This window comes from Dendrobates tinctorius, unplaced genomic scaffold, assembly GCF_039654945.1.
Source record: "Dendrobates tinctorius isolate UK_male_01 unplaced genomic scaffold, ASM3965494v1 ptg000162l, whole genome shotgun sequence".
NCBI classification, from domain to species: domain Eukaryota; kingdom Metazoa; phylum Chordata; class Amphibia; order Anura; family Dendrobatidae; genus Dendrobates; species Dendrobates tinctorius.
In genome coordinates this window covers 67300396-67315203 of record NW_027361829.1, presented here as the reverse complement: position 1 = coordinate 67315203, position 14808 = coordinate 67300396, and the positions used below count along the sequence as shown (strand labels likewise).

Genomic DNA, 14808 nt, shown 5'->3' with positions numbered 1-14808 from the left:
GCACAGGGTCGTTGGTCAACCCAAGAATCGCGTCTCCCCATCAACATCTTAGAGATTCGAGTGATCAGATTGGCTCTACAGAGTTTCCACCATCTCCTCGCAGGTCACCCCATCGGGATCCAATCAGACAACGCCACGGCTGTAGCGTATATCAACCGCCAGGGAGGTACCCGGAGCAAGATGGCCATGCACAAAGTGAGTCACATCCTCCATTGGGCCGAGACCAACCATTCCTCCAACTCAACAATTCACATCCCTGGCGTGGAAAATTGGGCAGCAGATTTTCTCAGTCGCCAAGGCATTGCCTCAGGAGAGTGGTCTCTTCATCCAGAAGTCTTTCACCAGATCTGTCTTCGTTGGGGGACTCCGAATATGGACCTCATGGCCTCCAGGCTAAACAGGGTGTCTCGGTTCATTGCCCGATCCATGCGCCATCAGAGCAGATGCCCTGGTGCTGCCATGGCACCGGTTCCGGCTTCCATACATCTTTCCCCCTCTTCCCTTGCTTCCGAAGGTCGTCAAGAAGATCAGAGCAGAGGGAGTGCCTGTGATCCTAGTCGCGCCAGATTGGCCGCGCCGAGCATGGTATGCGGAACTAGTACAGCTAGTCGCCGACGTTCCCTGGTGACTTCCAGATCGCTCGAATCTGCTTTCTCAGGGCCCGATTTACCACCAGAACTCCAGAGCCCTGTCTTTGACGGCATGGCTGTTGAATCCTGGATTTTAGCACAGGCTGGATTCTCTCCCGACGTAATCTCCACCATGATTAGTGCTAGGAAGCCTGTATCTAGACATATCTATCACCGCACCTGGAAAATATTCTTTTCATGGTGCAAGGATCATGGTCGTTCCCCTCTGGTATTCTCCATCCCGAGAATACACCAAGGTTACTTACCGGTAGCCATTTTTTCCGGAGCCCATGACGGCACACATGAGAGAGGGGATCCGCCCAGTCAGGACAGGAACCCTACTGAAGATAAAAGGGGCGGTACCTCTCCCTCGCTTCAGTTGGTTTACAGAGCATGAGAGGCCCCCCGGGTTAGTACACATGGTAAAACTATCACCACATTATAGCTAACTAAAAAAACACCCAAACTATAGTGCACACCAAAAGGAGTGAAAAGGGGGGGAAAATATAGGTGCCGTCATGGGCTCCGGAAAAAACGGCTACCGGTAAGTAACCTTGGTGTTTTCCCGTCTCCCATGACGGCACACATGAGAGACTTTTGTAGAATAAGACACCTTAGGGAGGGACCACCGCTTGCAGCACCCTTCTACAAAGGTTAGGTCAGTAGAGGAAGATAGATCAAGTCGGTAGTGCTTAAAAAAGGTTGAAGGTGAGGACCAGGTAGCGGCTTTACAAATCTGCTCAATCGATACCTCAGCCTTCTCTGCCCAGGAGGTAGCCACGGCTCTGGTGGAGTGAGCCTTGATGCCTTCTGGAACCGGAGTGCCACTTGCGGAGTAGGATAACATAATGGCCTCCCTGATTCATCTGACAATGGTACTCTTAGCTACCCCGTGCCCTTTTCTACTACCCTGAAAGGCTACAAAAAGGGACTGATCTTTCCTCCACTGACTAGTCATTGAGATATATTGTACTATGGCTCTTCTTACATCTAATGTATGGAATTTTTGCTCCCCCGGGTTTCTAGGATTGTTACAGAAAGATGGCAAGGAGATCTCCTGAGTCCTATGAAACTTTTGGACTACCTTGGGGAGATAGGCCGGGTCCGGTCTTAGAACCACTCGGGTCATCCAAGATCTGCGTATATGGAGGACATATAGATAGAGCTTGTAGATCGCTCACTCTTCGGGCTCATGTTAAGGCTACCAGTAAGACAGTTTTGGTTAAGGCCTCTAAGACTAGGTTGAGGTCCCAGGGTGGTATCTTTGGAATAATGACCGGCCTTGACCTGCCACAGGATTTTATGAATCGAGACACCCACCTATTGGCTGCTAAGTTGCAGTTATATAGGGCCCCCAAAGCTGAGACTTGGACTTTGAGTGTGTTAGTGGCTAACCCCAGTTGCAGCCTCGACTGTAAGAATTCTAGGATAGGTCCCATTGGCGCTACATCCCCTAAAGGTTCCCCCAGGAAGTCTAGGAACTTTTTCCATGTTCTACTGTAGATTTGGGATGTTATAGGTTTCCTACTTTTCAACAGGGTGGAGACTAACCCTGTAGAGAATCCCTGGCGACTCGGTAGCACCCTCTCAAATTCCAGGCTGCTAGATGGAAGCCCTTCACCTGAGAGTGGACCACTGGTCCCTGGGAAAGCAGGTCTGGAATCTCCGGTAATATCCATGGATCTGTCACCGACATGAGTCTCAGAAGGGAGAACCAAGGCCTCCTCGCCCAAAACGGAGCTATAAGAATTATTCTCGCTCTATCCTCCCTGATTTTCCTGACCACTACTGGGATCATTGTTATCAGGGGGAAATGCATAGGTCAGGATGAACTTCCAGGGTATTTGTAGGGCATCTACTGCGAAGGGGTTTTCCCTTGGATTTAGTGAGCGGAACTTCCTGACCTTCCGGTTGTGTGCGGTAGCGAACAAGTCTATTTCTGGTTTGCCCCAGGCCTGAACTATTTGTTGGAAGACTTGGGGGTTTAGGGACCATTCCCCTTGTCTTATGTGCCTGCGACTCAGGAAGTCTGCCTGTATATTTTCTACCCCCTTTATATGCAGTGCTGTGATGGATAACAGATGTTGTTCTGCTAGCTGGAAGAGTAGATCCGATATTTGCATGAGGCCCCGAGATCTCGTTCCCCCCTGGTGATTGATGTAGGCTACTACTGTCTGATTGTCCGTCATGACCCGGGTGTGGCGGCCCCGAAGTAAGGGAAGGAAATGTTTCACGGCTTTTTCCACTGCCCATAGTTCTTTTACATTTGAACTCTGATCGTTTTCTAGTGAGGACCAGGTCCCCTGTATTGAGTGGGATCTCAGGTGTGCTCCCCATCCTGTGGCACTCGCGTCTGTTGTAATGATGTCCTCGACTAGTTTTTGCCACGGGACACCAGCTGTTAGATTCTTTTCTACAGTCCACCAGAGCAGGGAATCTCTTATAGCCACTGAGAGACATAGTTTGCCTTCTAAATGCCCTTTTAATTGTTTCTGTGCTGACAGAACTTCCCACTGTAGTTGTCTTAAGTGGTACTGCGCCCATGCTACTGCGGGTATGCATGATGTCAACGAGCCTAAAAGGGACATTGCGTTCCTCAATGTCATATTTGGTTTTTGTATTGCTGTGCGAGCTAGGCCCCTTATCTTGGTCACTTTGTTCTCTAGCAGGAGGCAGCGTTGTCGCTCGGAGTCCAATATCAAACCTAGGAAGGATTGCTCTTTTACTGGGGTTAACCTTGACTTGGGGATGTTTACTATCCATCCTAGTCCTACTAGAGTTGCTATTATTTCTTTCACTTGATATGTGCAGTGGGACTCCGATCTCCCTGTTACAAGAAAGTCATCTAGGTATGGGACGATCACTATGTCCCTGGAACGAAGAAAAGACATTACCGTACTTCCGCCAACACGTTGGTGAATACTCTGGGGGCTGTAGACAGGCCAAACGGAAGGGCTCCATATTGGTAGTGTTTCACCTGCCTCTGGACATAGAGCGCTACTCTTAAATATTTTTGATACTCCTGATGAATTGGGATGTGATAGTAGGCATCTTTTAAGTCTATCACTGCCATGAGGCAATGCTGGAACAGGATCTTTGTGGCCGAGTTGATTGACTCCATTTTGAAGGAGCAATTGTCTACCCACTGATTGAGTCTCCTCAGGTTGACAATGGTTCTCCAAGAGCCGTCTGGTTTTTGTATTAAGAAGAGGGGGGAGTAGAACCCCCTTCCTTCTTCTTGCACTGGGACTTCCTGTAGGACTTGTTTTTCCACTAGTCCCAAGACTTCCGTCTCCAGGGCCAGCTGTTGCTCTTGGGCTTTCCTTCGGGGTGTCATTATGAAGGTACGCCTGGGCGGACGGATGAATTTTATTTTTAACCCGTCCTTTTATTATGTTTAGGACCCATGTACTGGGGGAGATATTCGCCCAGGCGGAAAGGAGGAGAGAAAGCCTTCCCCCTACCTCCGGCCTGATGTCATTGGGGAGATTTTTTGGAGGAAGTGGAGGGCCCTTTAAACATATAGCCCAATCCTCTTCTTTCTTTAAAGTCCCAGTTTTTTCTATCTCCCGGGGGACGACCCCTGTTAAATCTCCTCCTCCGAAAGGGCTGCTTTTTAGGTTCTCCTTGAAATCGGGGAAAGCTTTTCTTCCTATCTCCTGCATGTTCCAAAATCTCTTCTAGTTTTTTTCCGAAGAGGAATTGGCAGAGGAATCCGCTAGGAAAGCCGCTGCTCCGTGTACCAGTGTCAGATTAGACAGAATTTCGTCCCTATTAACTCTATCCCTGATCTAGTCTTCTATTTGTTGTAGCCAGACCATGAGGGCACGAGCGGTACAGGTACCAGCTATTGCTGGCTTTAATCCACCTGCCGAAGCTTCCCAGATGTGCTTTAGGAAACCATCTGCTTTTTTATCAAGCGGGTGTTTCAACATGCCAGAGTCCTCTAATGGTAGAGATACCTTTTTTGAGGATTTGGCTACAGCCCCATCAATTTTTGGGACTTTTTCTCAGGTCTCTGAATCCTTTTGTTCAAAAGGGTACCTCCTTTTTGATGTAGAAGGCAATCTCCCTGACCTCTCCCTTTTTTTCCATTCCCTGTCAATAAGGGCCTTTATTTTCTCATTTACAGGGAAGGTGCGTTTTTTCCTTTCCTCCAGTCCTCCAAACATCATATCCTCTAACGATTTAGGAGTCTTTTCCTCCTTCAGGCCCATCGTAGCCCTAATAGCTTTGACCAGCTTTTCCACATCCTCTGTTGGGAAACATGGACGGCCACCTATATCGCTGTCCGAGGAGGATTCTGAGGACTGAGTAGAGGAAGAGGAGGTGGACGGGGACAAGGATCTTTCCCGCCCCTTCTGCCCTGGCGAGGCCTCTGAATCAAAATCCCTTCTATGACCTCTTTTATCCTTCTTTTTAAGGGCTGCTTTTAGGGAACCTTTCACCTCATGTTGTATTAGCGCCTTAAGGGTAGTTACCAAATCAGGGGTTTCCTCCTGTATAGTTTTATTTATACAGTCAGCGCAGAGGTCTTTCTGCCACTGATCTGCCAGCAGGTGTTTTCATTGGGCGCATTCTCTATTTTTGATTTTGCTGCTGGCCTTCCTCGACCCCTAGTGATCAGAGAAAAATGGAACCCCGTTAACCATAAGGGTGACATTCACGTAGATCACTCACCACCACTGTCAATCTGGGGTACCGGTCTCGGAGGCTCCTCAGATGCACTCGTGACGTTTCTTCTGGACGTCTCAGAGTCATGCCGGTCGCGTTTACGACTGCCGCTCCCACCACTCGAGCGGCTGCTCCTGGCATCTGGCGAGAGCTCTTGCTGCTGCTGACGCTGTTGTCGCTGCTGCTTACGCTGCTGCTCGTCTTGCCCCACTTCCATCATGAAGCTTTGGCATGAGTGCGTCTTCTGTGGTCATCTCCTTTATGTAGTCATCTCCCTTATGTAAGGGAGATCCACTGCACTCTCCGCCTCCTCCGGTTACCCCCACAGCCCCTCCCCCCTGCCACGCTACCGGGATCTTCTCTTGCCGGCCGGCGTTTTTTCCTATGGGCGCCGCCATCTTGGATCCTGGCGCCGCCTCCCGACGACATGCAGGCACGCCCCTTCCCAGCGTGCCCTGCGTGTGACGTCAGAGGGGTGCGACCCGGAAGTGGCCGCTCCCTGACGCTGCGCCGTGCTTCCTGGATGCGGCAGAGGGGGAGAGGGCGGTGCGGCAGCCACGGCAGAGCCCCAGGACCCCAGGCCGTGCTGACTCTGCGCCCGCTCGGACGCTGAGCCCTCGGGGGACCCGCAGACGGCGCTTCCCCCTCCCGACACACAGCGCTCAGGAACCAGCCTGATCTTCCACGCCGGCACGAGAGAGGGGCAGGTACGTGATCTTCAGTGCACGAGACCCTGTCAGGACAGGAAACCCAACTGAAGCGAGGGAGAGGTACCGCCCCTTTTATCTTCAGTAGGGTTCCTGTCCTGACTGGGCGGATCCCCTCTCTCATGTGTGCCGTCATGGGAGACGGGAAAATTGGAGTTTCTTCAAACCAGACTAAGATCAGGCCTCGCGCTTAGCTCACTCAACAGCCAAATTTCGGCCTTGTCAGTGCTTTTCCAACAAAGGATTGCCACCAAACCTCAGGTCAGGACGTTTATTCAAGGAGTCTCCCATGTAGCGCCTCCTTATAGGAATCCATTAGAACCATGGGACTTTAACCTGGTCCTCAGGGCCTTACAAGAGGATCCTTTTGAACCGCTGCAGGACGTGTCATTGACCATCCCCTCTTGGAAAGTGGTCTTTCTAGTAGCCATCACGTCAATCAGACGAGTTTCGGAATTGGCAGCTCTGTCCTGCCGTTCTCCGTTCCTGAATTTTCATCAGGACAAGGTGGTTCTCAGAACGTCCCCTTCCTTCATGCCCAAGGTTGTTTCCTATTTCCATCTCAACGAGGAAATTGTTTTTCCTTCCTTTTGTCCGGCACCAGTCCATCGCATTGAGAAGGCCCTCCACACCCTGGATGTGGTTAGGGCGCTGAGACGGTACATCTCGCGGACGGCTCCTTTCCGCAGGTCAGATGCCCTGTTCATACTTCCTCAGGGCATAGGAAAGGCCTAGCCGCATCCAAAGCAACGCTAGCCAGGTGGATTCACTCTGCGATTCAGGAATCCTACCATGTCAGGAAAGCGCCCATTCCTGCGGGGATTAAGGCGCACTCTACCCGGTCAGTGGGCGCCTCGTGGGCCATTCGGCACCAGGCCACGGCAGAACAGGTCTGCAAGGCTGTGACTTGGTCCAGTCTGCATACCTTTTCAAAACATTACTAAATTCATTCTCAGGCCTCTGCAGATGCAGCTCTCGGCAGACGCATCCTGCAATCGGCAGTACCTCAGTCTTAACTCAGAGGTACATGGGGTATTAGCAGATGTGTGCTCCCCACCCAGGGACTGCTTTAGGACGTCCCACTGTCTGTGTCCCCCCAATGAGGCGTAGGAGAAATAGGGATTTTTGTGTACTCACCGTAAAATCCTTCTCTCCGAGCCATTCATTGGGGGACACAGCACCCGCCCTGTTTAGCCTACTGGCTCATTTGTAGCATTCTTAGGTTTTGACATAGTACGTTACTGTTGACTGTTTAAGCTCCTACTGCTTTTTTTCACAGAACTGGAGATATCTCATCCAGCTGCGGGGTGTATACTGCAGGGGAGGAGTTAACTTTTTTCTTTCTGAATGCTTAGTGTCCTCCTAGTGGCAGCAGCATAACACCCACTGTTTCTGTCTCCCCCAATGAATGGCTTGGAGAAAAGGATTTTCCGGCGAGTACACAAAAATCCCTATTTTCTTATTTTTAACTTATTTTCTTCTGTCCTGTTCATCACAACATGATATAAGCTGTATAGCTCTCTAGGCACTAACAGTAGCATGCACCATCACAGTGCCATAATAGTGGTTTATAAGAATGGCTTGCTCACATTACTTTGTAGGATTGCAAAATTTAATTTATTAATTTTTCAATGTTTTTGATAGAGAAAATGTTCATAAATGCAGAAAATTTTTTCCTCCCTTTTAAAGGGACTCTGTCATCACAGAATGACTGTTCATGCCGCGGCCAATCATTCACATACACCTTCCCATCTGCTTGTTTTCCATCTATCCCCTCCCTCTCCTTTGACGGCTCTGGCTTCATAGAGCCAGAGAAGGGTGGAGATAATGGAAAACAAGCAGGGGGGAAGGTGTATGTAAATAGTTGGCCCCACCATGAAGCACCAACCGAGTGCCTGTGCTTGGTCTGAACAGTCATTCTGTGCTGACAGTTGCTTTAATGTCTATTATTAATTCATGATAAAATCCTTAAACTTTTTTGTTTGTTTTTTTCCCTCCCCGATCCATAGTAATGAAGATAAAAAATCTGACATGATAGACCTTAAAAAAGAGATTGAAAAGGAAGTTTCTGAACGAATGGAGAAGGTATCTAGTATGTCTTTACTATTCCTGTTTATTAGCCCAATCGTTTGTTCGAAGAAGAAAAAAGTTTTCTAACTTTATTTCATGAAATTATTGATACAGACCATCTACTATTTACTGATGGGTTGTGGTGCAGGTCCCTAGTCTGAAATGAAGCCTTAAAACTTTTTTTTCTCCTTGGCCTCATTGGGGGACACAGGTACTGTGGGTGTATGCTACCGCCGCCTGGAGGCTGACACTAAGTGAAAAAAAGAGGTTAGCTTCTCCGCCATATACACCTTCGCCCCGATTGCGGGCGGAAACCAGTTCATGCTTAGTGTCCATTGGGGGGGCACAGGTCTGTTTTTTCTCCAGACTTTTTTTTTTTCTCCCCTTTTTCCATGAAGATGAGACAGGGGCGACGGACCCTATTGAAAGGGTCCGATCTCCCCAAACCAACAAGGGGCGAGCATGTGTGAGTGTCGCCTCCATGTATCCTCTCCCGCAACGTGGGACATGTCTGGTCATTTTTCCCAGACTTTATTTTTTTTTTTACCTTCCATGAAGATAAGACAGGGGCAACGGACCCTATCGAAAGGGTCCGATTTCCCCAAACCATCAACGGGCGAGCATGTGCGAGTGTCGTCTCCACGTATCCTCTCCCGCAACGTGGGACACGATGCCAGACTTAGCCCTGACCACCCCTAGGTATTGAAACCATGGGCTGTACAGAGGCACAAGCATAGTCTGTGCGGCCCCCACTGCTCCACCAATGCTAGACTGCACTGCTGCAAGGCAGCGGATGGTCCCTCTCCTCATCCCGGGTAAGGAACGATGGAGCCAGGGTGCCTGCACCGTCCTGGATGTGGCCCCCCTCCCCTCTACCTGAACTGGAAGCGTCGTCACGGAGGGGATTGCCCGGGAGGGCTCCTGCAGCAGCGTCCACAGGGCTGGAGCCCTCAGCCTCGTTCGGTCGGGCGAAGGTAGTCCCCTCCCCCCCGGTGCGCATGGCGGCGTGTCTTGAGTCCCTAAACCCCCCACCTCCGTCGCGGGATGACGCTAAAAATCCAGCCCGCGGCTTCGGCCGGTGCTAGGCCGCGGGCGGAAGTCCCGCCTCCCCTCTCAGCGTCACTTAAGGCAGCCCGCCCCCCATGGCGGGCGCCGAATAAATTGAGGCTTCGGAGCATGGCAAATACCGGCAGGACGCGTCTTCCGGCGGCCCAACCGCGCCTGAGGCGCTCGCATCTTTCAGAGGAGCCGCGCTCGGCAAGTCCAGGACACGTGGGGACACAGGACTGGGGTAAGTGCTGCACCCCAACCCTAGAGCCACGCTATGTTTAATCGAGGGTTGCCCTCCTCCCAACAGCCCCCCCCCCCAGCAGATACAAGATGGCCGGAAAAGTAAAGACGCACACATTCCTATACGCTGCATGCACCTCCTGTCGAGCCGTTTTTCCGCGGGCACAGAGCAAACAATTATGCGAAGCCTACGATTCCGAACGCGCCCAGGAGCCCTCCCCTGTGACCGAGCCCAGTGTTCCAAGTCCCCCGGAATAGGCCCTATCACTGTCGCAGTCTATGGCATCGCTTACAAAGGCGATCGAGTCCCTTTGTGCCCCAGATAGGGGCAGGGGTAGCAGCTTGCCACCTCACAAGACCCTCCGGCCTGCAGGGGCCGCTCTCACTCCAGGCAGATGCGGGGGAAACGAACCCACACGGCGTCTCCCAGCCCATCCGGTGCCTCGGCATCCGTGAGTTCTGTGTCTCACTCTCCTTCACCAGTAGTCGAGAGCGGGCAAAGCTCAGATTATGACTCAGACGAACCCCTGGACCTAGATACCCCGGGGTGTCGAGAAACGGTGGACAGCCTTATCGAAGCTGTCAATCAGATGCTGGGGATTGAGGATGATTCCACCCTGGCTTCAGGCCATAAGGTGTCTTTTAAGCGGGCTAAGCGGCCGCATAGAGTATTTTGCACTCACCCAGAGTTCGAGGACATAGTGCAACAACACAGGGAACGGCCAGACAGGCGTTTTTCGGGCCAGAAGGCACTTGAGGCGAGATATCCGTTTGCCCCGGATCTCTGTAAGATATCTCTGTAAGAAATGGACAGAATCCCCAACGGTGGATCCACCCGTGTCACGCTTGGCCTCTAAAACCCTGTTTTCCAGGACGTCCACCTGACAGCACCATGGAGGACGTCCTCCTCCTCCTTACAGGGACAGGAAGCACACGAGAGGTTAAAGGTCACGTCCCACCTCCTCTCCCTCAGTGTTTTTCCTGTCCCTGCACGGAGGGACACACGAGAAGCTTACCGGAGGGGCTCAGGGGATCGTACGGCTAGTCCAAGCCTTCCCCTGTCAAGAGGTCCCGGGGCCGAAACTCTCCAGTGGGGAGTCCCTCTGCCCCAAAGGCCAGGAGCAGGACGACGCTCCTGGAGGGAGCCGTTCCTCCCTATGAGAGGCTCTCGGCTCCAAAAACTCACCGCCACGGCAGGTGATGGTCGGCTCCCCGCAGGCGGCTGGCCGGGCGGGCACCGACGGACGACTGGCGCAGCCGGCGCTGGGAGGCAGGAATGAGGCCTTGGCAGTCCGCCGCATATGGATGGGGGTTGGCTCCCCACGGCGGCTGGCCGGAGGAGGCCGCCATAGTCACGCGCAGAGCAGGAAGTGGAGGAGGCGGCCTAGCGCGAGAGGCCGCGCGTCACATCCGGTGACGTCAGACACCGGCCTTTGAATCCCAGCGCGCGCTTCTGAAGCCACATAGCGCTCGCTGCTGAGGCCAGACAGCGCTCGCTACGGAAGCCACAGCGCTCGCCACTGAAGCCACACAGCGCTCGCCTCCGGGGTCCACAGCGCGCGCTCCTAAGGCACAGAGCGCGCTTCTGGAGATCCAGGGAGCATGTTTCGGAGGTCCATAGCGCCCTGCGGACCGCGCCAGGATGGAAGGGGTCGCTCCAGCAGGCGGAGGGGTAAGTGCGCATAGCGCAGACCACCCTCTCCCACGCATTACCCCAACCCAGATCTGAGTAGGTGCCCCTTCTGTATTATTAGGAGAAGGGAGCCCCGACAGAATCCCCCTCGGGGGCGAAGGACCCGGCAAAGGCCACCTCCAAATCGGTCAGATGCCCAGTATGCAGGGTAAAGCTGACAAGACCCTATGCGGACCCTGTACCTCAAGGGTCGTAGGCGAGGAACAGCCATCCCTCCTAGCCGAAATGAGATCGCTGATAAGGGAGGAAGTTCGGGCCTCTACATCCAGCCTCGCACGGCGTCAGTCCCCCAGCCCAGGGCCGAGTCGCAAACGTCCAAGGTGGGAAGCGGACCCAGAGTCGGAAGAAAGCCCTAGTGAGGAGTCCGAATTCCGGGATTCGGATCAGGAAGAAGGCGGCGAGATCCGGGGGGATAGACAAGATCAGAGCAGGAAATACCTATTCAGACTGGAGGACACGGACGAGTTGGTCCAAGCAGTCAGAAATACTATGCAGATAGAGGAGGTCCCTAAACCACAGTCCAGGCAGGACTTAATGTTCGGAGGACTGGTGGCCCGGAGACAGGTAGTGTTCCCTGTAAGTGAACACATCAAAACGATGGTCCAGGAGGAGTGGAAGGAGGCAGAGCGTCGACTGACACTCTCCCGAGACTTTAGAAGCAGACTGCCTTTTGATCCTGAGGAAACCCGGGCATGGGAAGAAATTCCTAAAATAGATGTCCCAGTCGCTAAAGTTACCAAAAAGACGGCTATCCCATTCGAGGACTCATCAGGTCTTCGAGACCCGTTGGATAGAAAGTTAGACGTCTTATTAAAAGGAGCATGGGAGACGTCGGCGGCTCTTATTAGGGCCAACATAGCAGCCACCTCGGTGGCCAGGTCTATGTTTTTGTGGATGGGGCAGTTGGAAGAACACCTAACCAACAAGACCCCTAGATCAGACATCCTAGCATCCCTTCCGCTCATGAAATCGGCTACGGCGTTCCTATCAGATACGTCGGCCGAATCGGTAAGATTTGCAGCCAGAAACAGCTCCCTCTCCAACGCGGCCCGAAGAGCAGTCTGGCTCAAATCCTGGTCGGGGGACAACGCTTCAAAAACTAAGCTATGCGCCATCCCCTTCTCGGGCCTGAGGGTATTCGGGCCAGCCCTAGATAACATTCTAGAGCTGGTGTCCTATAAAAAGAAGGGATTCCCGGAGGAAAAACCCAGACAACCCCAGTCCTTTCGGAGAGGCTCCTTTTCTAGGAGGCAGACCGAGTTCAGGGGTCGGGCAAGGTCCAGTAGAGGCTCCTATAAGGGCTCCTTCAGCCAGACCGGGAGGGACAGAGGTCCTCCATTCACATCAACCTCTAGATCGAGGAGGCAATGACGCCATAGGTATTGGGGGGAGACTTCGCCACTTCGCAGCAAACTGGTCCCGAGTCACCCACAATCAGTGGGTCCTCAGAACCATCGCGGAGGGCTACAATATAGAGCTTTATTCACCTCCCCCCGAAAGATATATTACCCCCACTGTCGTCCTGGAGGACTCCGCAATGTGGACGGATCTACAGGACATGGTAAAATCAAAGGTCATAGTACCAGTTCCCCCGTCAGAAAGAGGGAAAGGGTACTATTCGTCCCTGTTCTCGATCACAAAACCATCTGGCGAGGCCCGTACCATCATAAACCTGAAACCACTAAATGCCTGGGTCAAGTACAAGAGATTCCGGATGGAATCAGTCCGATCCGCAACCCTCCTGATAGATCGGGACGCCGTCATGTGCACCCTAGACCTAAAGAAGGCCTACTACCAGGTCCCTATCCATCCCTCATCCCAGAGACTGCTAAGGTTTGCGGTCAGTTTACCAACCCGGACCTGCCACTTCCAGTTCCAGTGTCTTCCATTCGGGTTGGCCTCAGCTCCCAGAATCTTTACAAAGCTGGTGGGAGAAGTAGTGGCCTACCTGAGAGATCAGGGTATCGTGATCATACCCTATTTAGACGACTTCCTACTGGTGGCAAGATCCAGGGAAGCGCTCGTTCGCGACAGAAACCGAGCAACTACGGTAATGGAGTTCCTTGGATGGGTGATCAATTGGGAGAAGTCGAACATCAGGCCAGAAACCAGGAAAATATTTCTCGGGGTCCTCCTAGACTCAACCGACAGAATATCCTGGCTACCCGAACAGAAGCAGAGGACTATTCAGACCAAAACCAGAGACCTGTTGAGACATCAGTGCTCCATAAGAGAGGCAATGGAGGTCCTGGGCCTCATGACGGCCTGCATCCAGTGCGTCCGATGGGCCCAATTCCACTCAAGATCACTGCAGAAAGAGATCCTTGCGAGGTGGGACAGAAGTCGCTAGACAGACCCCTAAGGCTGCCAGAACGAGTAAGAGAGTCCCTTCGGTGGTGGACACGGTCCAGAAACCTTCAGGTGGGCGTATTTTGGACAGCCTCTCCATACGTGGTAGTCACCACGGACGCCAGTGTGTGGGGTTGGGGAGCCCACATAGAAGGGAAAATCTTCCAGGGGAGATGGCCAGTAGACATCAAGACCAGATCCTCCAATTTCAGAGAACTCTACGCGGTCTGGGAAGCGCTACGGCGGAACCAGTCGATACTAGAGAATCGTCATGTCCGTATACTATCCGACAATATGACGACAGTGGCATTCCTGAAGCACCAGGGAGGGCCCAGACATCAACCACTACAGGAACTAGCAGGAAAAATATTCGCTTGTGCAGAAAGAACAGTCCGATCAGTGACCGCAGTACACCTAGAGGGTTCCCAGAACGAAGTAGCAGACTACTTGAGCAGACAACGGATTCGCCCGACAGAATGGGAACTGAACGAAGAGATCTTCAACCATCTTTGTCAGCGTTGGGGGACCCCCAGTATAGATCTCTTTGCAAGCCGAAAGAATTCGAAGGTCCCCAGATTCTATTCCCTGAATCCGACGGACCACCCAGAAGGCGTGGATGCCCTGAGTCAGACCTGGGGAGAATCCCTCTCCTACGCATTCCCGCCACTGGCCCTTATACCGGCAGTGCTCAGGAAAATACGCGAGGACCACGCACGAGTGATGTTGATCGCTCCATACTGGCCGAAGAGAAGCTAGTTTCCCCTTCTAGGAGCCATGGCAGTCGGAAATCCGGTCGAGCTACCCCTGTGGAAGGACATCATCCACCAGGGCCCGATCTACCATCCAAACCCAGCAAGACTTCATCTATCGGCCTGGATCCTGAGAGGGACATCCTGAAGACAAAGGGATTGTCGGACCAGGTCATATCCACCCTACTGGCCAGTAGGAAACCGGTGACATCCGCAATCTATAGGAAGATATGGAAAAGATTCTGTCTGGAGGGTGGCAGGTCCGATCTCGTGGCAGGCACCCCTGACCTCCCTAGCATACTAAGTTTTTTGCAGGCAGGTTTTAATAAAGGCCTTAAGCCTAGCACGCTAAAAGTCCAGGTTTCAGCCTTAAGCGCCTTCTTCGATTACCAGCTAGCTGCTCATCCCTGGGTAATAAGATTTATAAAGGCCACGCAGCGCCTGCGTCCCACGATTAGGCAGCTCACCCCGCCGTGGGATCTGGGTCTGGTACTCAGGTCCCTCTGTACAGACCACTATGCTCTAGGGGAGAAAATAACCATCTCTGCCCTCACCCGTAGAACGGCCTTCCTAGTAGCCATTACCACGGCCAAAAGGATAGGGGAGATCCAGGCCCTGTCCACTAAGGACCCATATCTACAGATAAG

At 52.6% G+C, this 14808-nt stretch overlaps 1 protein-coding gene across 1 annotated transcript in view; it reads left to right on the top strand.

Moving 5' to 3' along the window:
* Positions 1–14808, top strand: part of KIF15 (kinesin family member 15) — a 183337-nt gene that overhangs the window by 158986 nt on the left and 9543 nt on the right. The window contains exon 31 of the mRNA XM_073550085.1: positions 8020–8095. Within this exon, the coding sequence (XP_073406186.1) occupies positions 8020–8095 (76 nt within the window). The remainder of the gene's footprint in view (positions 1–8019; positions 8096–14808) is intronic.